General features: G+C 45.7%; 1 protein-coding gene across 6 annotated transcripts in view; it reads right to left on the reverse strand.

The window, feature by feature from the left end:
• Window positions 1–23,324, reverse strand: part of LOC311426257 (rapamycin-insensitive companion of mTOR-like) — a 238,986-nt gene that overhangs the window by 172,719 nt on the left and 42,943 nt on the right. For 5 of the 6 annotated variants that reach the window (XM_084502479.1, XM_084502476.1, XM_084502477.1 and 2 more), the window contains one exon: window positions 3,652–3,716. The exons of the other annotated variant lie outside the window; for it this stretch is intronic. Coding sequence is in view for 4 of the 5 variants with exons in the window: in XM_084502476.1 (XP_084358602.1) it covers window positions 3,652–3,716 (65 nt within the window). In the remaining variant the exon portion in view is untranslated. The remainder of the gene's footprint in view (window positions 1–3,651; window positions 3,717–23,324) is intronic. 6 annotated transcript variants of the gene reach the window in all.

A 23,324-nucleotide genomic window follows, 5' to 3' on the forward strand; every position in this document is an offset into this window, starting at 1 on the left:
TGCAAAGGGCTCAAGGGTTGAGATAAGGACGGGGAGATCGCTCAACAAATATCCTGACGGGCAAAACACACTCAGCATAGGGAGATAGTAAGATTTATTGCCTATTACTAACAAGCTAGAGAAGTAAGAAACAAAGGAAAGAAACGAAAAACGCCTTCCCCCGATCCTCTCTTTTCCACCTCCTCCCCCCTCTTTCTGTTTCTGCTGTCATCATTCTCTGTAACTGGAGGGTTAGAGGAAAACACCACCTGTGCTCCTGATCCCTTAACCAGTTGTCTCAAGGCCCTGAAGTCTCTCCTGATTGCCCTTGGACTTCTTGTTGAAACTTCATTGCTGCCTACCTGAAAAATCAATAATGGCTAATAATCTGAGGGACGCACCAGTGAAGGAAGCTTTCTCTTCACATTTCTAACCTGGGCCCCAGGGAGGCAGCAAACTTCCCTATGAAGTGGGTCCAGTCTGTATATTGGGCCTTCTGTTCCCTTCAGAAGGGAGTCTCCAATGACAGCAATTTGTCTGTTTGTTTTTTTTTTTTTTTTTTGTTGGGAATTGTTTTGATGCAGGGCATAGGCCGACTTGACCTTGGTGACATCTCCAAGCCAGACGAACCATATTTCTCAGTATTGTTTGCTTCCACTTGCAGAGCCTCATACCTATTGCACAAAGGCACCTGGGAAGGTGGGGTAGTCACTGAGGAGATGGGCCTGCTGCGCTGGGCAGGAACTTGTTGACATTGCCCCTTACCCATTAGGTCACTGTGTGCAGCCAGGTGGAGAGAGGATAGGGAATCCTCCATCTTGTGTATCCCTTCTGCCTGCTGGACCTGTCTCAGGGAAGTCAGGGAGTGATTCCAGTAGTCTATCTCCATCTCTGACTCCCTGATACTCCTCAACCTACTCACCTCTTCCCAGAGTTCTGTCACTAAGCAGAGGAGTCCCTCTACTGGAGCGCACCTCTCACAGGTGTGCTCACTACTGGCATCCTGTGCTGGTATAAGAGTAGGGCACACTCTGTAGGTAGCAGCATGTTCATCTGTCCATCGTCCACACACCCCCCGAGCTCTGTCTGGGAAGCTGCATCAGTTATAGTGGGTGACAAACTCCAAAAGGCTGTGATCTACTGCTGGGTGGATACCATTGTTCCCTGGTCAAGGTAGCCAAGCTTCAGCGCCCTCCCTGCACCCTCTCACACAAACTGATGCACAAACTGCAACACCACACCCTGACTGACATGCCACACCGTTTGCTTGCCCTGTTCACCGCACTCCCTAGGGGCTGCCTTTGTACGTGTTTGTATGTGTGCATATATGCATATAAAAATTGTTTCCCATTTACATATACAGAGGGATCATTGGACTGACCCAAGTAACATCACTAACCAAGATCATTTACCTGTTAGCTATCTTTCTATTATTATTGAGAAGCCTTTTCTGGCATTTTGCTTCTTATGGTGCTATTTTTCTTTACTTGTTTGGTAAGAATAACATTTTTATTTTTCTTATCAATATCTAATTGTGTTTGGATTAGCAGATCTTTCTGCAAGCTTTTTACTATAAAAAGGAACACTAGTATTTGTATAGCCTTTTAAGACTTGCATTTTAAAATATAAAGAACTCTTAAGTGATATCTATTATCATAAAACACTACAATAGTTTAGATAGAGATCAGATGATAAATTACAGCAAAATATGCATTCACAATAATATACTACTCACAAAAATATACTACTTAAAAAAATGTTTGGCTCTATCACTGAAAGTCAGTTCTATTTAAGAAAACAAAACGAAAATTTCAAGTAAAATTTGTGTAAAGTAATTAGATTTTCTAAGCTTGCTTTCCTAAATCAGAAGATTAAATTGAAAGAACAGAAAATCATATTAAATAATAGATCTTATTTTTTTCTACCAGCAATACTGAGCCTCAGGACCAATTCACCAATGTCTGTGCAAAAAACACAGGACTTCAGGAAACAGGCATGTAGTAACTTTTGACTGTCAGAAATGGAGACAAAATAAACTTCAATTTCATAGAATCATAGAATATCCTGAGTTGGAAGGGACCCATTAGGATCATCAAGTCCAAATCCTGGCTCCACAATGGTCTACCCAAAAATTCAGACCATGTGTTTGAGAGCATAGTCCAAACGCTTCTTAAATTCTGACAGGCTTGGTGCAGTGACTACTTCCCTGGGGAGCCTGTTCCAGTGTGCGACCACTCTCAGTGAAGAACCTTTTCCTGATATCCAACCTGAACCTCCCCTGTTGCAGCTTGATTCCATTCCCTCATGTCCTATCGCTCATCACCAGAGAAAATAGATTGGCGCCTGCCCCTCCACTCCCCCTGGCAAGGAAGCTGTAGACCGTGATGAGGTCTCCTCTCAGCCTCCTCTTCTCAAGGCTGAACAGGCCTCAGTCGCTCCTCATATGTCTTCCCCTCTAGGTCCTTCACCATCTTTGTAGCCCTCCTCTGGACACTCTCCAACAGTTTAATGTCCTTTTTGTACTGTGGTGCCCAGAAGTGCACACAGTACTCGAGGTGAGGCCGCACCAGCGCAGAGTAGAGCAGGACAATCACCTCCCTCGACCGACTAGCCATGCCGTGCTTGATGCATCCCAGGGTACGGTTGGCCCTCCTGGCTGCCTGGGCACACTGCTGGCTCATATTCAACTTGCTGTCAACCACAACCCCCAGATCCCTCTCTTCTAGGCTGCTCTCCAGCATCTCGTCACCCAGTCTGTATGTATAGCCAGGGTTGCCCCGTCCCAGGTGCAGGACCCGGCACTTGCTCTTATTAAACTTCATGTGGTTGGTGATCGCCCAGCTCTCCAATCTGTCCAGATCTCTCTGCAAGGCCTTTCCACCCTCATCAGGGTCAACAACTCCTCCCAGTTTAGTGTTGTCAGCAAATTTACTCAAAACACCTCCTAGTCCTACATCCAAATCGTTTATGAAAACACTGAAGAGGACTGGCCCTAAAATGGAGCCTTGGGGGACCCCACTGGTGACTGGCCACCAGCCTGATGTAGCTCCATTTACTATAACCCTTTGAGCCCTGCCTGTCAGCCAATTGTTCACCCATTGTATGATGTTTTTATCTAGCTGTACACTGGACATTTTGTCCAGTATTATCCTATGAGAAACTGTATTGAAAGCTTTGCTGAAATCCAAAAAGATTACATCAACTGGCTTCCCCTGATCGACTAGATGGGTGATTTGAAAATATAAACAGTGTTTTAATTTTAGCAGCAAGGAAAGTGGCACTACAAAGTATATGTATAAACATAACAAATGAACATAAGTTCATCTTTAAATCTTAGTTCTACGTTAAGAGAACGTTCCAAATTCTTTAAGAGTACATTTTTTGTACAAGTCCTTTCTGCAAGTACTGAGATATTTAGAGGTATTTTTACATTTCTGAGAAAATATAATGAAGAAATCCACACTAACTTGGAGTTTTTACCCCCTTTCCATGAAAGTGTATAATGTATTCCTGATTTTATTCATTAAAATATTAGTAAGGTATACATTTGCATTATGACATTTTAAACACATTGCAACTACAAAATACTAGTTCCAAAAGTACAAATAAAGTTGATTTAATTGCACCTAGAACAATGAAAGTACCGTAGTATTAATGTTCCTTACTACTTACCATATTATGATGCTGTCATACGTAAAACCTAGGATTTCTTCAGCATGGCCAGTATTACAAAGAAGCTGAAAATTAAAAAAAAAATAAGAAAATAACAGCATCTATTACTTATAACTCTTTAAAAATGACTATTTAAAACAAGATACTTGGTAATGCTTTCAAAGTAACACAAGGAATTTCATTCATTGAAAGGGGAAGTGTGCGAACTTCAGACTTTCCTGAAAATGTTTGCTGCTGATATTCCATTCTCATATACACCAGACACACAAGCCTTTGGCCTCTCTTAGTAGAGAAAAGCTTACACAACTGTTTAAGCTGCCTAGTGACTGATTTTTCAAGTCTATTTTCAAAAGCTATACTTCAGATTGCTCTTCTTGCTGCCTTTAGGATCTTGTTGGAAGAAGCACTAGTTGGGCAACCAGTACCTGAGCAGAGATGAAAAAGACTCAAGTCAATGCATGTAAAACATGTGCATTCAAAAAGACAGCTTGTATAAAAGTTTTGAAGCAAAGGTCCACTAGTGGTCCACTGTCACGTTTCACCACGACAGCTGAGGCACAGAAAAAAATGAGAAGGAATTGCAAATGGTAAGTGACCCATGGCTGACATTCAGCCTGACCTGCCATTGATTCAGTGGGATTTGTGTTTTTATTGTACCACAGAAAATCAGTGCAAAGGTTGAATTTACACCCATAAACTGTAGCAACTTCTGAACATTTCAACCTCATCTGTCAGTTTTGAGCACAAGACTGAAGATTTAAAGTACAGTTTTTAAGTCCAAAACCAATCTCAAAAAGAACAGTCTAGTGCATGCAAATGTTTTAATCTCTTAAGAAAAGGAAAATAGAATCTTCTTTAAGAAGAGCTAATGCTGTTCTCTTTTGCAAGAATGCCAAAGAAGTTCCTAGTCATCTCATTTACTATCCCCACCTAAAATAATAAATACTTAATTATTAGGTCCAAGTCCCAGAGAACTTTTTCAAGCACTTCCAAAAACTCAAGTGACTTATACTGACTGCAATAGATTTGCCCTTTTTCCTCTTCTTTCGAAAGAGGTGTGCATTCAATTCTAAGCCAATGCAGAATTAGCAGTTTATCCTCAGTGAGGATAAGCTCAGCAGGTGTACAACTAGTGAATACCACTGTTCTGAAATTATTTAAATATATCAAACACTATACCCATTTATTATTAAACTCATTTTATTAGCATGATGGTTCAAATTCAAACTATATTTAGGTTTATGTTCAACAAGTACAAATTATTCCAAGGATCACATTACATTTTAAGAAATTATTTTTTAAACTGCGAGAAAAACACGCAGTGATAAGGTTGAAATCCAAAGTTGTTAGTGAGATAAATTATTTGAGCCCAAATATGGAGTTGATCTAAGTCAATTTAATAATTTCCTTGAAATATTTTGGATTTTCTATTTTTCTTAGCAGTGGCTATAAGCAAATATGACTACAAAACATAAGGAAATATTATACAATATTTCCCCATAAATTTCAATTTTAAGTGATAATAAAACTAGGCAATCACATGCATTAACTGATTATGACAGCATGTTGAATCCTACTATCAATCTATTTTTACAACATGTTGTTGCACTGCCTAAGGCCACCACTGCTGCTTTAGCATTTCTATTGACATTTTATGAACTGTTAAATTGGCTGGCATAGTGTAAGCAAAACAGTGTGAGAAGACAGTGAGTAAAAACAGCTCAGTGTTCAGTTTCAGACTAACTGTTCATCAATAGCTGCTTAGGCTCATCATTTATACATCTAAACCTCTCCCCATTATTCTACCCCAGATACAAATGAGAAATCCTAATTTAACATACATCAGACCATCTTCAACAGCCTTTTTCCTACTTAAAAAAGAATTCTGACACATGAAAAAATATTTCTGAGAAAGTAAAAGATAAACAATAAAGGTTTACAAAGTAGCTGCAGTTCAGCAACAGCTGACATCATGTGCAAATATTTCAAGCCCAAAGCAGAAAATCAAGTCTAATATTATACTTTTAAACTATATAACTGACAAACATTTTTGCATTAACTTAGTTGTACATAGATTAGAGATGTATCCTCTAATTAAGAGATGTTAGAAGACTGTTTACCAAGAACTTGGAAGCTTTTCAGAGCAACTTGCCCCCCCTCCAGTCACCAACATATTGAAGGGGTGAAGAGTAGAGAAGAGCTCATTCAGTTTTGTGAGCAATGGTCTGAAACTCTTTTCTGATATTTGTGTGTATATTTACAGGTGGTAAACGACCACCTAAGTAGAAGTGAACTAAAAATTGAACTAAAAATTAACCCTTACAAACACTCATCCATATACTTTGTACTGGGAAGAATTTTTAGCACTGCTTGTCATCATTGCTCAAAATTGATGAAAATCAAAACCTTGCTTTTACAAAATAAATTATAAGCAAATGGAACAATAAGGTAAATTCTGTTTAAGAGAGAAAAAGTTTACACAGGAAAGGAAGTAAGTTGACAATGTCTCCTATCCTTATTCAAGTGACATTCATAACTAGATTCATTTAAAAGGTATATTATGCAAAACTCTTACATAAAAACATGCTTATTTTCTCATTTTAGTTTAGCCCTTCCAAGAACATCCAATTTTATTTATTTTCCTTACTGCAATGTTTTTCCACCATTAATTCTTCACTAACTTTGCTAACTCCAACAACACATAAATAGATAAAAACCTCATGTAACTTACGCAACTTGCTTACTGCACCTATCAGGCTTTCCCCCCCCCCCCCCCCCCGCCGTGTGTTCAACATGCCAAAGTTATCTCTCTTTTTGTACCTGCTAATGGTTCTGTCCCACTAAGTCCAAAACACTGGCATGAAAATAACTGCACTTAATGCTAATTTTCTAATGGTTTCATGGATCACAGTCTCATAATACATGTATGTCCTTACTGACATGCAGTCTTGTTTAACGTGCAAAGGAAACTATAATTACAAATGCAGAGATTTTATTCAGAAAGCAGTTGACAAGATGAAACATGGCAAATTACTGGTCCTGATAAAGGACTGTCATTTCAGGTACTCTCATACCTTTCAAAGGGATGAGATTTCGTTTTTTAATTCCATAAATTAGAACAGGTGCAGCTGCCATGCATACAACAGTAGCCTGTGGATAAAGGTCAGATCCAGAAGTGCCACTACATTTCCCGTATCATCTGGAATACAAGCGCACTTCTGAAGCAAGAATCCCATCATTGCACTTACCACACTTTGTTTTGTTTCAGTGCTCCTGAGATGAAACTAAAGCAGAAGATGTGCGGGTGCGAGACCCTCCGATTAACGGCGCGGGGAAGCAAGTGATCGACTCAATATGAGTGGTAATACAAGCTTCAACTTTATTGCGCAGATATCCGTATATTTATACACACAGCGATAATTATGCCTACTGGTCACTATCCTATTGGCTAAGCCTAGAGGTGTTGAAAAGATACTGTTCCTCCTACTTGTGGTTACAGCACATAAGCTACTCCCTCATCTTCCCAGGCCTCAGATCCACCTGTTTATCTCTCTCTCAAGGACAGACTACTCCTTGCATATTTTCACAAGAATGCTTCTCATCCGGCCTACTCCATGGCTATAAACTCTGCATTTTCTTTGCCTTGCTTGTACAATTCCTCTAGGGACCCGTGCCCTTGCTCTTTGAGCCATTCTTCAACAATTCCCCCTTTTTCTTTTTGTCCAGGCAAGACCCCATTTGTCATCTTTGTTACCCCTTTCATAATACAATGATAAACTATCTTGACAACAATGATTAACAGCAGTATAATAAGCAGCAATCTCAAACCCTCCTTAATAAGGGATACAAGCCAAGGGGAAAGGTCACCAAACAGGGATTTCAACCAGGTATCAAACGGGTTAACATTCACTCATATTCTATTCACATGTTCTTTTAGCCAATCCAACCTTTTATAGATTGACTCACTATGATCTGACAAATTAAAACAGCACATTCCTTCAAAGTCCTCGCAACCGTGTCCTTGGGCCAGCAGCAAGAAATCAATGGCTGTCCAATTCTGCAGCACTGAGTGTCATAGACTGTCCATATCATCCATCATTTGAGAGAGGATGTCAGTAGTTGCACTGAACTGTTTCACTGTCCAGCATGCCAACTTTTCTATTTGTGTCAGCACCCGCACGGCTGCCACCCCTGGAGTGAAAAAGGAGGCAAATATTCGTGCGGTTGCTGACCATAATTCAACATCATCTTTACAGTCAGGTGTTAGACCGTGAGTGTATCTTTTCGCTCTACTGGACATCGTCTTGGAGATATTCAGCCAGTCCTGGTGGCAAGGTGCAAATAATCGCAATCGACCAAGGTAGCAGGGACCTCCGTACGCATTTGCTGGTATCCCCTGCCATGCTCGGTCTCCACAAATTGTCATCCATTCCATGAAGGCCCACACAATGGCCGATAGTTCCAGTGTTTGTAGAGTATCTCCCAATGTGGCTGGCTGTAGTTGTTGTGATCTGGCGGCGTCTGACTCCAGATGGGCTGCATCGCAGGCGGGACAGGTGTTGGGATCGTGGGTGGCGGTGCCGTCTCGTGGTGGGCCGGTAGAGTGGGGTTGGAATATTGCACGGGCTGCCCTCATGCTCTCTAGGCATATCTCCGGCCCTAACTGAACCTGCATATCCACCGATGCAAATCTCCTAACCCCCATTAATTGCTCGGTAGTTACGTATTCTAAATGATCTCCCGGTGGTCGGGGTGTGTGAGCACCGATATCACATATGCGTTGCCAATGAGCCTGCCATAGCAGCTGGCCAGATTGTGTCATAATCATTCTTACAATAGTTTTGATGTCCTTGGGACATAAAATACTGCTGCCCCAAATATAATTAAGCGGCTGCTTGGTCGGCTCACTATGCAACCCACTCTCGTTTACTGTGGCTCTCAGCTGGGATAGTAGTTTCCAGTCAAGCAGGGTGTGAGCTCCCTGCAGACCCGCAGACCCCTGCCCATAAGTTACTGGGAAAGCCTGATCAGTGAGCGGGCTCAGCAATTCAAAGTCCTGAGCGTCTGCCGCCTCTCTGGCTATCGCCTGCCAATTAACCCTTTCTATCCCCTGTGGGGAAGGCTTTGGCAGTGGCTTAGTGGGAGCCTTACGGCTCTCCTTGGGTGTATCCTCTTTCGGTTTAAAAATGAGTCGCACCACCACCTCCTCCTCGCTGTCAGAGACCCCGTTTTCTGCTCCTGAGACTTGTATCCCAATTTCAACCGTGGTCGGAAGGGGTGGCACCGTAGGCCATGTCTCCTGATCTGACCATTTATGTCATGCTCAGGTTACACCCTTTCCAATACATTCCAATTAATCACTGTTTTCATCTATGGTATATAGAATGTCCACTGAGTTTGCATAGTCCGTGACTGACTTCAGGCTCCATCTGTCACAGCAGTCTTTCAGGGCAGAAGAGATGGTGTGTGATATTGGATTGCCACATGCTGAAGCCCATTCTCGTTCAATCACATCTCTGTGCTCGTCCATTTCTATCAAAATTCATTCGCTATTATCTGCATGGCTGTTACTGTAATACCATTAATAAGACATTGACATATAGCAATCATGGTAGTGATGACATCTAGTATTATATAATAATTAATATAATACAATTCAACTCATGGGCCCAGTACTGAATCCCCTTGAGGTACACAAGGTACACTTTGCATTACCCACCAAGTGCATCCAGGTCCTTGAGCAAAAGCAATCCCATGAATGGGTTTGCCTTTTCCTGAGGCAGGAGTAGCCCAGACTGTCTTCCCCAGCATGTTTCTTACATGCACTACAGGAACTTTATCCCCTTCTACGGTACATAACAGGTTTGATTGGGCAGGTCTAAATCGGTTGGTAGATCCCCTAGTATTGACTAACCAGGTGGCCTTTGCTAAATGTGTATCCCAATGGTTGAATACCCCAGCACACATTGCATTCAGTGTAGTCTTTAACAGTCCACTGTATCGCTCAGCTTTCCCAGAGGCTTCTGCATGATAGGGAATGTGATACACCCACTTAATACCATGCTCTTTGGCCCAAGTGTCTATAAGGTTGTTTCGGAAATGAGTTCCATTGTCTGACTCTATTCTTTCTGGGGTGCCATGTCGCCATAGGACTTGCTTTTCAAGGCCCAGGATAGTGTTCTGGGCGGTGGCATAGGGCACAGGATATGTTTCGAGCCATCCAGTGGTTGCTTCCACCATTGTAAGTACATGGTGCTTGCCGTTGTGGGTTTGAGGGAGTGTGATGTAATCAATCTGCCAGGCCTCTCCATATTTATATTTCAGCCATCGTCCTCCATACCAAAGAGGCTTTGACCGTTTGGCTTGCTTGATTGCAGCGCATGTTTCACAGTCATGAATAACCTGTGCTATAGTGTCCATGGTCAGGTCCACCCCTCGATCACAAATCCCATCTGACGGCCCGAGGTGTCATGGGCGCATCAGGCTATAAATAATTCACCTTTATGTTGCCAGTCCAGGTCCACCTGGGCCACTTCAATCTTAGCAGCCTGATCCACCTGCTGGTTGTTTTGATGTTCTTCAGTAGCCCCATTCTTGGGCACATGAGCATCTACGTGGTGTACCTTTACAACCAGGTTCTCCACCTGAGCAGCAATATCTTGCCACAATGCAGCAGTCCAGATGGGTTTGCCCCTGCGCTGCCAGTTGCTTTGCTTCCATTGCTGTAACCACCCCCACAGGGCATTTGCTACCATCCATGAATCAGTACAGAGATAGAGAATTGGCCACTTTTCTCGTTCAGCAATGTCTAAAGCCAGCTGAATGGCTTTCACTTCTGCAAACTGACTCGGTTCACCTTTTCCCTCAGCAGCTTCTGCAACTCGTTGTGTAGGACTCCATACAGCAGCCTTCCACCTCCAATGCTTTCCCACAATACGACAGGACCCATCAGTGAACAGTGCATATTTTTTCTCATTTTCTGGTAGACTGTTGTACAGTGGGGCTTCTTCAGCACGGGCCACTTCCTCAGCCTGGAGAAGAGGAGGCTGATGGGAGACCTCATCGCGGTCTACAGCTTCATCACATGGGGGAGTGGAGAGGAAGGCACCGATCTATTCTCCTTAATCACCACTGATAGGACCCGCGGGAATGGTGTCAAGCTGAGGAAGGAGAAGTTTAGGCTAGACATCAGGAAGAGGTTCTTCACCAAGAGGGTGGTCGCACACTGGAACAGGCTCCCCAGGGAAGTAGTCACTGCACCAAGCCTGTCTGATTTTAAGAAGCATTTGGACTCTGCACTTAATCATATGGTCTAAACTTTTGGGTAGACCTTTGTGGTGCCAGGAGTTGGACTCGATGATCCTTATGGGTCCCATCCAACTCGGGATATTCTATGATTCTCTGATCTTCCTCTGGTGATATCCCCAAATATTTGCCTTCTGGCCAGTCCATAATAACTTCCAAGATTCCTGGGCAACTGGCGTTTCCTATTCGAATCCGCTGTGTGATCAGTGCAACCCACTTACTCGACATAGCATCAGTTGCATGATGTGTAGAGGGGACCCTTTCTTTGAACACCCAGCCTAGTACCAGCAGTCAGGGTGCTAGGAGAAGCTGTGGTGCAGTACCGATCACTTCTGAAGCAGATCAAACTCCTTCATATGCGGCCAATATCTCTTTTTTGGTTGGAGTATAGCGGGCCTCATATCCTCTGTATCCGCAGCTCCAAAACCCTAGGAGTCGACCTCAAGTTTCCCAAGGCCCTTTCTGCCAGAAGCTACAAGTTGGGCCATTCTCCCCGGCTGCGGTGTAGAGCACATTCTTTACATCTGGTCCTGTTCAAACTGGCCCAAGTGATACTGTATGAACTATTTCCCGCTTAATTTGTTCAAAGTTGTCGTTGCTCAGGGCCCCATTTGAAATTATTCTTCTTACGGGTCACTTGATAGAGCGGGCTGACAAACAGACTGTAATTTGGGATGTGCATTCTCCAAAACCCCATGACGCCTGGGAAAGTTTGTTTCCTTTTTGCTAGTCAGTGGAGACAGCAGTTATTTTGTTGATCACATCCATTGGGATTTGACGACGTCCATCTTGCCATTTTATTCCTAAAAACTGGATCTCTCGTGCAGGTCCTTTGACTTTATTTTGTTTTATGGCAAAACCGCCCTTCAGAAGGATTTGGACTATTTTCTTCCCTTTCTCAAAAACTTCCTCTGCTGTGTCACCCCACACAATGATGTCATCGATGTACTGCAGGTGTTCAGGAGCTTCCCCTTGTTCCAGCGCAGACTGGATCAGTCCATGGCAAATGCTAGGGCTGTGTTTCCACCCCTGGGGCAGCCGATTCCAAGGATATTGGACACCCCTCCAAGTGAAAGCAAACTGTGGCCTGCACTCTGCTGCTAAAGGGATGCAGAAAAATGCATTAGCGATATCAGTTGTGGCATACCACTTGGCTTCATTTGACTCTAGTTTGTTTTGGAGTTCTAGCATGTCCGGCAATGCATCACTCAGTGGTGGCGTGACTTCGTTCAAGCCACGATAGTCCACTGTTAGTCTCCACTCACCATTAGACTTTTGCACTGGCCATATGGGACTATTGAAAGGTGAGTGAGTCTTGCTGATCACTCGGTTCTCCAGGTGATGAATTAGATTATGGATGGGAATCAGGGAGTCTCGGTTGGTGCGATACTGCTGCCGGTGCACAGTTGTGGTAGTGATTGGTACCTGCTGTTCTTCAACCTTCAGCAACCCCACAACAGAAGGGTCCTCTGAGAGACCGGGCAAGGTAGACAATTTTGCTTAATGTCCTCTGTCTCTAAGGCAGCTATGCTGAAAGCCCACCGGAACCCTTTTGGGTCCTTGCAATATCCTCTTCTAAGATAGTCTATGCCAAGGATACATGGAGCATCCGGGCCAGTCACAATACGGTGCTTTTCCCACTCATTCCCAGTCAGACTCACTTTAGTAGCCTCCAATACAGTCAACTGCTGGGATCCCCCCATCACCCCATAAATACAGATGGGTTCTGGCCCTTTATAGCTTGATGGCATTACAGTACACTGTTCACAGGTGTCTACTTAAGCCTTATACATCTGTGCGTCTGACGTGCCAGGCCATTGAATCCACACAGTCCCGTAAACCCGATTGTCCCTTTCCTCACCCTGTCTGGTGGCAGGGCCTCTCTAATCCTGGTCAGAATCTTCATTTCTGTGTCTGGAGGTCTGTCCGCTGGAAGTTGGAACAGCAAGCTTCTCAGAGAACCCCTTTTTTACAATTGCTTTTATTTGCAACTCACGTACCTATGTGTGTAGTGTTGAGGTAGATTTTCCATACCATTTTCTCCTGTCCTCTCCATGGTAACGTAGGTAAAACCACAGAGTGGCACAGGGTGTGTACCCACCATATCGTCTTCCTTGCATAGATGGATGCTTACCCCTGATAACTGAGACACTGGTTTGTACAGGTGGGGAGGAAGATAAATTCTCTTCAAGTTGGTGGACGTCCAGAAAGTTTCTCCAAAGTATTCTCATTTAGTTGGTGGAACTCTTGAGAAAGGTTCTCCACAGCTGAGACACAGGCCTGTAGGGAAGAGGTTAAATTTCTTTGTACTGCCGGAGTTGCTTAGCCACTTCATCCACTGTGGGTTCCTCATCCTCTTTCCAGGCCATTATTGCCAATGAGCTGGCATATGATGATGGTGCACTCCGTACAAACTTCCGCCACATGGGTCGTGTACACTTGACTTCATCTGGATCTGTGGATATTTGTTCGTTGTCTAGGTCTCTATAAATCACCTCCCGTACTGCTAATTCCCTCAGGTACTGGATTCCCTTCTCCATAGTGGTCCACTTGCCTGGTAGACATAAAAGTTCTTCCTTGAAGGGATACCTTTCCTTCACACCTGACAGGAGATGCCTCCAGAGGCTGTAGCCTGGTGCTCCATCTGCAATTGCTTTGTCAATGCCTGCATCTCCAGGAAGGGATCCCAGCCACCTGCCTTCCTTGCCCTCTAATTCTAGACTATTGGCTCTGGTGTCCCAGCACCGGAACAGCCAGGTGACAAGATGCTCACCTATGCAGTGACCAAAATCTTTTTGCACATCTTGTAGCTCACACTGGTATAGGGTTTGGGTAGTTACTGTTGTTTTTGCGACATCTTCATCTTCATCCTCCTGTTCCTCTGATGGCCTGGCCTAGTCTTCTCCATACCTAGTCTTAGCAGGAGTTTCTCTGCGTTCTAAACGATCTGAGTCTCTAAACCATTTTTTCAACTTGGCTCCAGGGCAACTTGCACTTATACAGCTCGTTTCTCTGATCCAGTCATAGTGTCTCAGTGTCTGCCACAGGGGTTGGTACAAACAGGGCCCGCCACAGGGGTTGGAAAAACCACTGACCCTGTCACAGGGGTTGGAGAGGCTGCAGGGGCTGGAGCAGCCGCAGGGGCTGGAGTGGCTTCAGCGGCTGCAGTGGCCATAGGGTCCATCGTAGGGGTTGGAGTGGCTGCATGGGTTGGAGTGGCCTTTGGGCCTGTCACAGGACTTGGAGTGGCTGCAGGGTCTGTCACTAGTGGCATTGATTGCAGCTCGATAGGCATAGGCTAGACCCCAGCACATTGCAGTGATTTGTGTCTCTTTTGAACTGCCTGAGTGATGACACACCTTTTTCAAGTATTCTAGAAGTTTTTTAGGATTTTGCAGTTGTTCGGGGTGAATTTCCAGAACACTGGAGGTGCCCGCTGCTCTAGATACATGCCCATATCCTCTCATACTCCCTGTTACTCATAACTATCCTGCCTCAGGGCAGATCTCTGGATGAGATTCCTCAGTAGCTGTTTAACTTTAAACAAAACCTGAAGCACATTCAGGAGACATAACAACAAGACCATGCTGGTCTGAGTATCCCAAGGATATTCAATATCTTGGAGAGCTATTGTAACAAGCTCGGAGGATAAGAGGGTGGTGAAGGAGGAAGGGAGAGTGATCAAGGAGGATAAGGGGGTGGTGAAGGAGAAAGGAAGAGTGATCGAGTAAGAAAAAATATCTTCCCATTTCCCCTCCACAGATTGGCTCCCTGATGAAAAAAGGCAATAGGTGTAATTGCTAATAGTTTCCGAGATACGGTTTCCAAAGTATGGAGTCGACGACATTGCTGAGTACAAATACCAAGTTAGTCTCATGACCAGCAATTTTATCATGTCATAAGCCAGTGTTACACCGTACAGTAAACTAATGTTCTTAAACCAGCCCCCAGAAAGGATAAACAGCATGACAGGGAACACATACAGTAAGTAATGTGCTATGTAACTCAATTTGTAAAACAGGCACAGCAGACCTGAGATCAAAGCGATCAATATTGTGATTAGCAACTATTAACAGGTCTAATACTTATACGAGTTTTCACACTCTGGTGCTATACCACCGTCTGGGAGACCGATAACTGTTAAGCCACGGCACCCGTCGCCAGGGCCCCCCGGGGCGTCACCACTCTCCCCCTCCTAATAAAAGCCCAGACGCAGATCAGGAGACATGGCCTACGGTGCCACCCCTTCCGACCACTAAATGAGAATACTTTGGAGAAACTTTCTGGACGTCCACCAACTTGAAGAGAATTTATCTTCCTCCCCACCTGTACAAACCAGTGTCTCAGTTATCAGGGGTAAGCATCCATCTATGCAAGGAAGACGATATGGTGGGTACACACCCTGTGCCACTCTGTGGTTTTACCTACGTTACCATGGAGAGGACAGGAGAAAATGGTATGGAAAATCTACCTCAACACTACACACATAGGTACGTGAGTTGCAAATAAAAGCAATTGTAAAAAAGGGGTTCTCTGAGAAGCTTGCTGTTCCAACTTCCAGCGGACAGACCTCCAGACACAGAAATGAAGATTCTGACCAGGATTAGAGAGGCCCTGCCACCAGACAGGGTGAGGAAAGGGACAATCGGGTTTACGGGACTGTGTGGATTCAATGGCCTGGCACGTCAGACGCACAGATGTATAAGGCTTAAGTAGACACCTGTGAACAGTGTACTGTAATGCCATCAAGCTATAAAGGGCCAGAACCCATCTGTATTTATGGGGTGATGGGGGGATCCCAGCAGTTGACTGTATTGGAGGCTACTAAAGTGAGTCTGACTGGGAATGAGTGGGAAAAGCACCGTATTGTGACTGGCCCGGATGCTCCATGTATCCTTGGCATAGACTATCTTAGAAGAGGATATTGCAAGGACCCAAAAGGGTTCCGGTGGGCTTTCAGCATAGCTGCCTTAGAGACAGAGGACATTAAGCAAAATTGTCTACCTTGCCCGGTCTCTCAGAGGACCCTTCTGTTGTGGGGTTGCTGAAGGTTGAAGAACAGCAGGTACCAATCACTACCACAACTGTGCACCGGCAGCAGTATCGCACCAACCGAGACTCCCTGATTCCCATCCATAATCTAATTCATCACCTGGAGAACCGAGTGATCAGCAAGACTCACTCACCTTTCAATAGTCCCATATGGCCAGTGCAAAAGTCTAATGGTGAGTGGAGACTAACAGTGGACTATCGTGGCTTGAACGAAGTCACGCCACCACTGAGTGATGCATTGCCGGACATGCTAGAACTCCAAAACAAACTAGAGTCAAATGAAGCCAAGTGGTATGCCACAACTGATATCGCTAATGCATTTTTCTGCATCCCTTTAGCAGCAGAGTGCAGGCCACAGTTTGCTTTCACTTGGAGGGGTGTCCAATATCCTTGGAATCGGCTGCCCCAGGGGTGGAAACACAGCCCTAGCATTTGCCATGGACTGATCCAGTCTGCGCTGGAACAAGGGGAAGCTCCTGAACACCTGCAGTACATCGATGACATCATTGTGTGGGGTGACACAGCAGAGGAAGTTTTTGAGAAAGGGAAGAAAATAGTCCAAATCCTTCTGAAGGGCGGTTTTGCCATAAAACAAAATAAAGTCAAAGGACCTGCACGAGAGATCCAGTTTTTAGGAATAAAATGGCAAGATGGACGTCGTCAAATCCCAATGGATGTGATCAACAAAATAACTGCTGTCTCCACTGACTAGCAAAAAGGAAACAAACTTTCCCAGGCGTCATGGGGTTTTGGAGAATGCACATCCCAAATTACAGTCTGTTTGTCAGCCCGCTCTATCAAGTGACCCGTAAGAAGAATAATTTCAAATGGGGCCCTGAGCAACGACAACTTTGAACAAATTAAGCGGGAAATAGTTCATACAGTATCACTTGGGCCAGTTTGAACAGGACCAGATGTAAAGAATGTGCTCTACACCGCAGCCGGGGAGAATGGCCCAACTTGTAGCTTCTGGCAGAAAGGGCCTTGGGAAACTTGAGGTCGACTCCTAGGGTTTTGGAGCTGCGGATACAGAGGATATGAGGCCCGCTATACTCCAACCAAAAAAGAGATATTGGCCGCATATGAAGGAGTTTGATCTGCTTCAGAAGTGATCGGTACTGCACCACAGCTTCTCCTAGCACCCTGACTGCTGGTACTAGGCTGGGTGTTCAAAGAAAGGGTCCCCTCTACACATCATGCAACTGATGCTATGTCGAGTAAGTGGGTTGCACTGATCACACAGCGGATTCGAATAGGAAACGCCAGTTGCCCAGGAATCTTGGAAGTTATTATGGACTGGCCAGAAGGCAAATATTTGGGGATATCACCAGAGGAAGATCAGAGAATCATAGAATATCCCGAGTTGGATGGGACCCATAAGGATCATCGAGTCCAACTCCTGGCACCACAAAGGTCTACCCAAAAGTTTAGACCATATGATTAAGTGCAGAGTCCAAATGCTTCTTAAAATCAGACAGGCTTGGTGCAGTGACTACTTCCCTGGGGAGCCTGTTCCAGTGTGCGACCACCCTCTTGGTGAAGAACCTCTTCCTGATGTCTAGCCTAAACTTCTCCTTCCTCAGCTTGACACCATTCCCGCGGGTCCTATCAGTGGTGATTAAGGAGAATAGATAGGTGCCTTCCTCTCCACTCCCCCATGTGATGAAGCTGTAGACCGCGATGAGGTCTCCCATCAGCCTCCTCTTCTCCAGGCTGAGGAAGTGGCCCGTGCTGAAGAAGCCCCACTGTACAACAGTCTACCAGAAAATGAGAAAAAATATGCACTGTTCACTGATGGGTCCTGTCGTATTGTGGGAAAGCATTGGAGGTGGAAGGCTGCTGTATGGAGTCCTACACAACGAGTTGCAGAAGCTGCTGAGGGAAAAGGTGAACCGAGTCAGTTTGCAGAAGTGAAAGCCATTCAGCTGGCTTTAGACATTGCTGAACGAGAAAAGTGGCCAATTCTCTATCTCTGTACTGATTCATGGATGGTAGCAAATGCCCTGTGGGGGTGGTTACAGCAATGGAAGCAAAGCAACTGGCAGCGCAGGGGCAAACCCATCTGGACTGCTGCATTGTGGCAAGATATTGCTGCTCAGGTGGAGAACCTGGTTGTAAAGGTACACCACGTAGATGCTCATGTGCCCAAGAATGGGGCTACTGAAGAACATCAAAACAACCAGCAGGTGGATCAGGCTGCTAAGATTGAAGTGGCCCAGGTGGACCTGGACTGGCAACATAAAGGTGAATTATTTATAGCCTGATGCGCCCATGACACCTCGGGCCGTCAGATGGGATTTGTGATCGAGGGGTGGACCTGACCATGGACACTATAGCACAGGTTATTCATGACTGTGAAACATGCGCTGCAATCAAGCAAGCCAAACGGTCAAAGCCTCTTTGGTATGGAGGACGATGGCTGAAATATAAATATGGAGAGGCCTGGCAGATTGATTACATCACACTCCCTCAAACCCACAACGGCAAGCACCATGTACTTACAATGGTGGAAGCAACCACTGGATGGCTCGAAACATATCCTGTGCCCTATGCCACCGCCCAGAACACTATCCTGGGCCTTGAAAAGCAAGTCCTATGGCGACATGGCACCCCAGAAAGAATAGAGTCAGACAATGGAACTCATTTCCGAAACAACCTTATAGACACTTGGGCCAAAGAGCATGGTATTAAGTGGGTGTATCACATTCCCTATCATGCAGAAGCCTCTGGGAAAGCTGAGCGATACAGTGGACTGTTAAAGACTACACTGAATGCAATGTGTGCTGGGGTATTCAACCATTGGGATACACATTTAGCAAAGGCCACCTGGTTAGTCAATACTAGGGGATCTACCAACCGATTTAGACCTGCCCAATCAAACCTGTTATGTACCGTAGAAGGGGATAAAGTTCCTGTAGTGCATGTAAGAAACATGCTGGGGAAGACAGTCTGGGCTACTCCTGCCTCAGGAAAAGGCAAACCCATTCATGGGATTGCTTTTGCTCAAGGACCTGGATGCACTTGGTGGGTAATGCAAAGTGTACCTTGTGTACCTCAAGGGGATTCAGTACTGGGCCCATGAGTTGAATTGTATTATATTAATTATTATATAATACTAGATGTCATCACTACCATGATTGCTATATGTCAATGTCTTATTAATGGTATTACAGTAACAGCCATGCAGATAATAGCGAATGAATTTTGATAGAAATGGACGAGCACAGAGATGTGATTGAACGAGAACGGGCTTCAGCATGTGGCAATCCAATATCACACACCATCTCTTCTGCCCTGAAAGACTGCTGTGACAGATGGAGCCTGAAGTCAGTCACGGACTATGCAAACTCAGTGGACATTCTATATACCATAGATGAAAACAGTGATTAATTGGAATGTATTGGAAAGGGTGTAACCTGAGCATGACATAAATGGTCAGATCAGGAGACATGGCCTACGGTGCCACCCCTTCCGACCACGGTTGAAATTGGGATACAAGTCTCAGGAGCAGAAAACGGGGTCTCTGACAGCGAGGAGGAGGTGGTGGTGCGACTCATTTTTAAACCGAAAGAGGATACACCCAAGGAGAGCCGTAAGGCTCCCACTAAGCCACTGCCAAAGCCTTCCCCACAGGGGATAGAAAGGGTTAATTGGCAGGCGATAGCCAGAGAGGCGGCAGACGCTCAGGACTTTGAATTGCTGAGCCCGCTCACTGATCAGGCTTTCCCAGTAACTTATGGGCAGGGGTCTGCGGGTCTGCAGGGAGCTCACACCCTGCTTGACTGGAAACTACTATCCCAGCTGAGAGCCACAGTAAACGAGAGTGGGTTGCATAGTGAGCCGACCAAGCAGCCGCTTAATTATATTTGGGGCAGCAGTATTTTATGTCCCAAGGACATCAAAACTATTGTAAGAATGATTATGACACAATCTGGCCAGCTGCTATGGCAGGCTCATTGGCAACGCATATGTGATATCGGTGCTCACACACCCCGACCACCGGGAGATCATTTAGAATACGTAACTACCGAGCAATTAATGGGGGTTAGGAGATTTGCATCGGTGGATATGCAGGTTCAGTTAGGGCCGGAGATATGCCTAGAGAGCATGAGGGCAGCCCGTGCAATATTCCAACCCCACTCTACCAGCCCACCACGAGACGGCACCGCCACCCACGATCCCAACACCTGTCCCGCCTGCGATGCAGCCCATCTGGAGTCAGACGCCGCCAGATCACAACAACTACAGCCAGCCACATTGGGAGATACTCTACAAACACTGGAACTATCGGCCATTGTGTGGGCCTTCATGGAATGGATGACAATTTGTGGAGACCGAGCATGGCAGGGGATACCAGCAAATGCGTACGGAGGTCCCTGCTACCTTGGTCGATTGCGATTATTTGCACCTTGCCACCAGGACTGGCTGAATATCTCCAAGACGATGTCCAGTAGAGCGAAAAGATACACTCACGGTCTAACACCTGACTGTAAAGATGATGTTGAATTATGGTCAGCAACCGCACGAATATTTGCCTCCTTTTTCACTCCAGGGGTGGCAGCCGCGCGGGTGCTGACACAAATAGAAAAGTTGGCATGCTGGACAGTGAAACAGTTCAGTGCAACTACTGACATCCTCTCTCAAATGATGGATGATATGGACAGTCTATGACACTCAGTGCTGCAGAATTGGACAGCCATTGATTTCTTGCTGCTGGCCCAAGGACACGGTTGCGAGGACTTTGAAGGAATGTGCTGTTTTAATTTGTCAGATCATAGTGAGTCAATCTATAAAAGGTTGGATTGGCTAAAAGAACATGTGAATAGAATATGAGTGAATGTTAACCCGTTTGATACCTGGTTGAAATCCCTGTTTGGTGACCTTTCCCCTTGGCTTGTATCCCTTATTAAGGAGGGTTTGAGATTGCTGCTTATTATACTGCTGTTAATCATTGTTGTCAAGATAGTTTATCATTGTATTATGAAAGGGGTAACAAAGATGACAAATGGGGTCTTGCCTGGACAAAAAGAAAAAGGGGGAATTGTTGAAGAATGGCTCAAAGAGCAAGGGCACGGGTCCCTAGAGGAATTGTACAAGCAAGGCAAAGAAAATGCAGAGTTTATAGCCATGGAGTAGGCCGGATGAGAAGCATTCTTGTGAAAATATGCAAGGAGTAGTCTGTCCTTGAGAGAGAGATAAACAGGTGGATCTGAGGCCTGGGAAGATGAGGGAGTAGCTTATGGAATGGAAAATTTCGAGGTTGGCAAAAAAGGTGCCTACGTGGCAAGGAAAAATGTCCTTATCTCGAAGAGGAGGTTTCTAAGGGGAAAACAACTGCCAGAAATGTGAGGAAGCTATGTCCGTATGTAACCGCAAGTAGGGGGAACATAAACTAAAATAACCTTTAGGCTTAGCCAATCAGTAAGTGACTAATAGGCATAATTATAACAATCTGTATAAATATGCACTATCCGGTCAATAAAGTAGAACTATGCTTTACCACTCATATGGAGTCGGCTGCATTTGTTCCTTCGGCCGCGGACTAACAAATGGCGCCCGAACAGGGACAGACAAAAGGCGGCTGAAGCAGAGGGGCACCGGACAGCAGTGACCAGGGGGTCCAGAGCGATCGAACACTGCTAAACACTGTTACGACAGTTGGTGTGTCGCCTCCGAAGGCCTGAACTAAACAGTTCGCCATCTGCGTGGGCTACAGGGCAAAGGCTGCATGCTGATTGCAGGGCTGAGACCTGAACAGGAGAGACCCGAACAGGCTGACACCAGCGGCGCCGGGACATCGCAGTGGCGCTGGGACATCGGAGCGGCGCCGGGACATCGGAGCGGTGCCGAGAGCCCGGAGCGGCGGCAAGGGACCGGAGCGGCGCTGGGAGACCCGAGGCACACAGAATGCCTACCACCGCATGGAGAGAGCACTGACTTATGCTGCAGGGCTGCGGCCAACTGCGAGAGACAAGGACAGACCTGGCGGAGGCCGGAACACCTGAGAGACATTGAGAAACTCCAAGCACCGACCCGGACAAAGGACTCACGACCCGGACAAAGGACTCACGGTGAGACACGGGGAAAAGAAACCGCGGGGAGCGTAGGAAAAGATCCGCGGGGAAACGCGGGAAATGGAACCGCGCAGGGATGCGGGAAAAGGAGCCGCGGAAAACGCGGGACATTGAAATAATCGCGGTGCGATGAGGCACATCCGAGATCGAGTTGCTGCGGGAGACCAGGGGCGTTGGTGGACAACGGCAGCCGAAGCAGTACGCGATTTACGGAAAGATCTTATACAGGCACACCAGCAAGCCTTCGCAGCTGTAGCCTTGCTGCAGACTCGCCGTAACTGTCGAGCACGACAGGTGTGGGCAGCGCTGGCTGTGCTGCTTTACTCCAGCATTCATTTTATAATCTGGCTGTGCTGCGTCACTCTAGCATTCGCATTCCTTTTATAAGACGTTTATCTTGCACTGCAAAAAAGACTATTCGTCCCCAGATCGGTGTTATAACTATGTTTCTGGATAACATTCTGTGGGGTTGCCACATTCTTCGAATTACTAATGACGATTTACCTTTATTGTGGGGCAGGAGTGCAGAGACGCAGATTACACTGCCAAATGACCACCAGCAGGCTCTTTCACAAACAGCTTCTAAGGTTGCAGCTGGCACTGCCTGCAGCCGTATAGCAGACGTTACACTCTCTTTCCTAACTAGTAAACATGTGTCTCATCCATTTGTGGTAAATGGTCAGTGGCAAAAAGAAAAGGGGGAGAGTAAGGGGCGACAAAGACAGAAACGGTACCAGGAGGATGCCACTGACACTAACAGCACGGGTAATAGGAGTGGTATAAGTGACACAGGTGACGGTGCGGGGCAGTGGTGGGTGCTGCTGCGCTGCGGGGCACTCTGCCTGCTGTTCGCCCTCGCCTGCCTGGGCACTGCTGCTGAGCTGTGTCATATGAGAACATGCCAGGTAAATGAAATCAGCTGTGGTCCTCAGTCAACCCAGTGTATCCCAGTGTCCTGGAAATGTGATGGTGAAAAAGACTGTGACAGAGATCCTGATTGCAAGGATGGAAGAGATGAAATTAACTGCCCTTCTCGGACCTGCAGGCCAGACCAGTTCAGATGTGAAGATGGGAACTGTGTCCATGGGAGTAGGCAGTGCAGTGGTGTGAGAGACTGTCTGGATGGCACTGATGAAGCCAACTGTAACAATGTTATTCAGTGCTCTGGACCTGGCAAATTCAAGTGCAGAAGTGGAGAATGCATAGATATCAGTAAAGTATGTAACCAGCAGAGAGACTGCA

Source organism: Aythya ferina (assembly GCF_964211825.1).
Source record: "Aythya ferina genome assembly, chromosome: W".
In the NCBI taxonomy this organism is placed as follows: domain Eukaryota; kingdom Metazoa; phylum Chordata; class Aves; order Anseriformes; family Anatidae; genus Aythya; species Aythya ferina.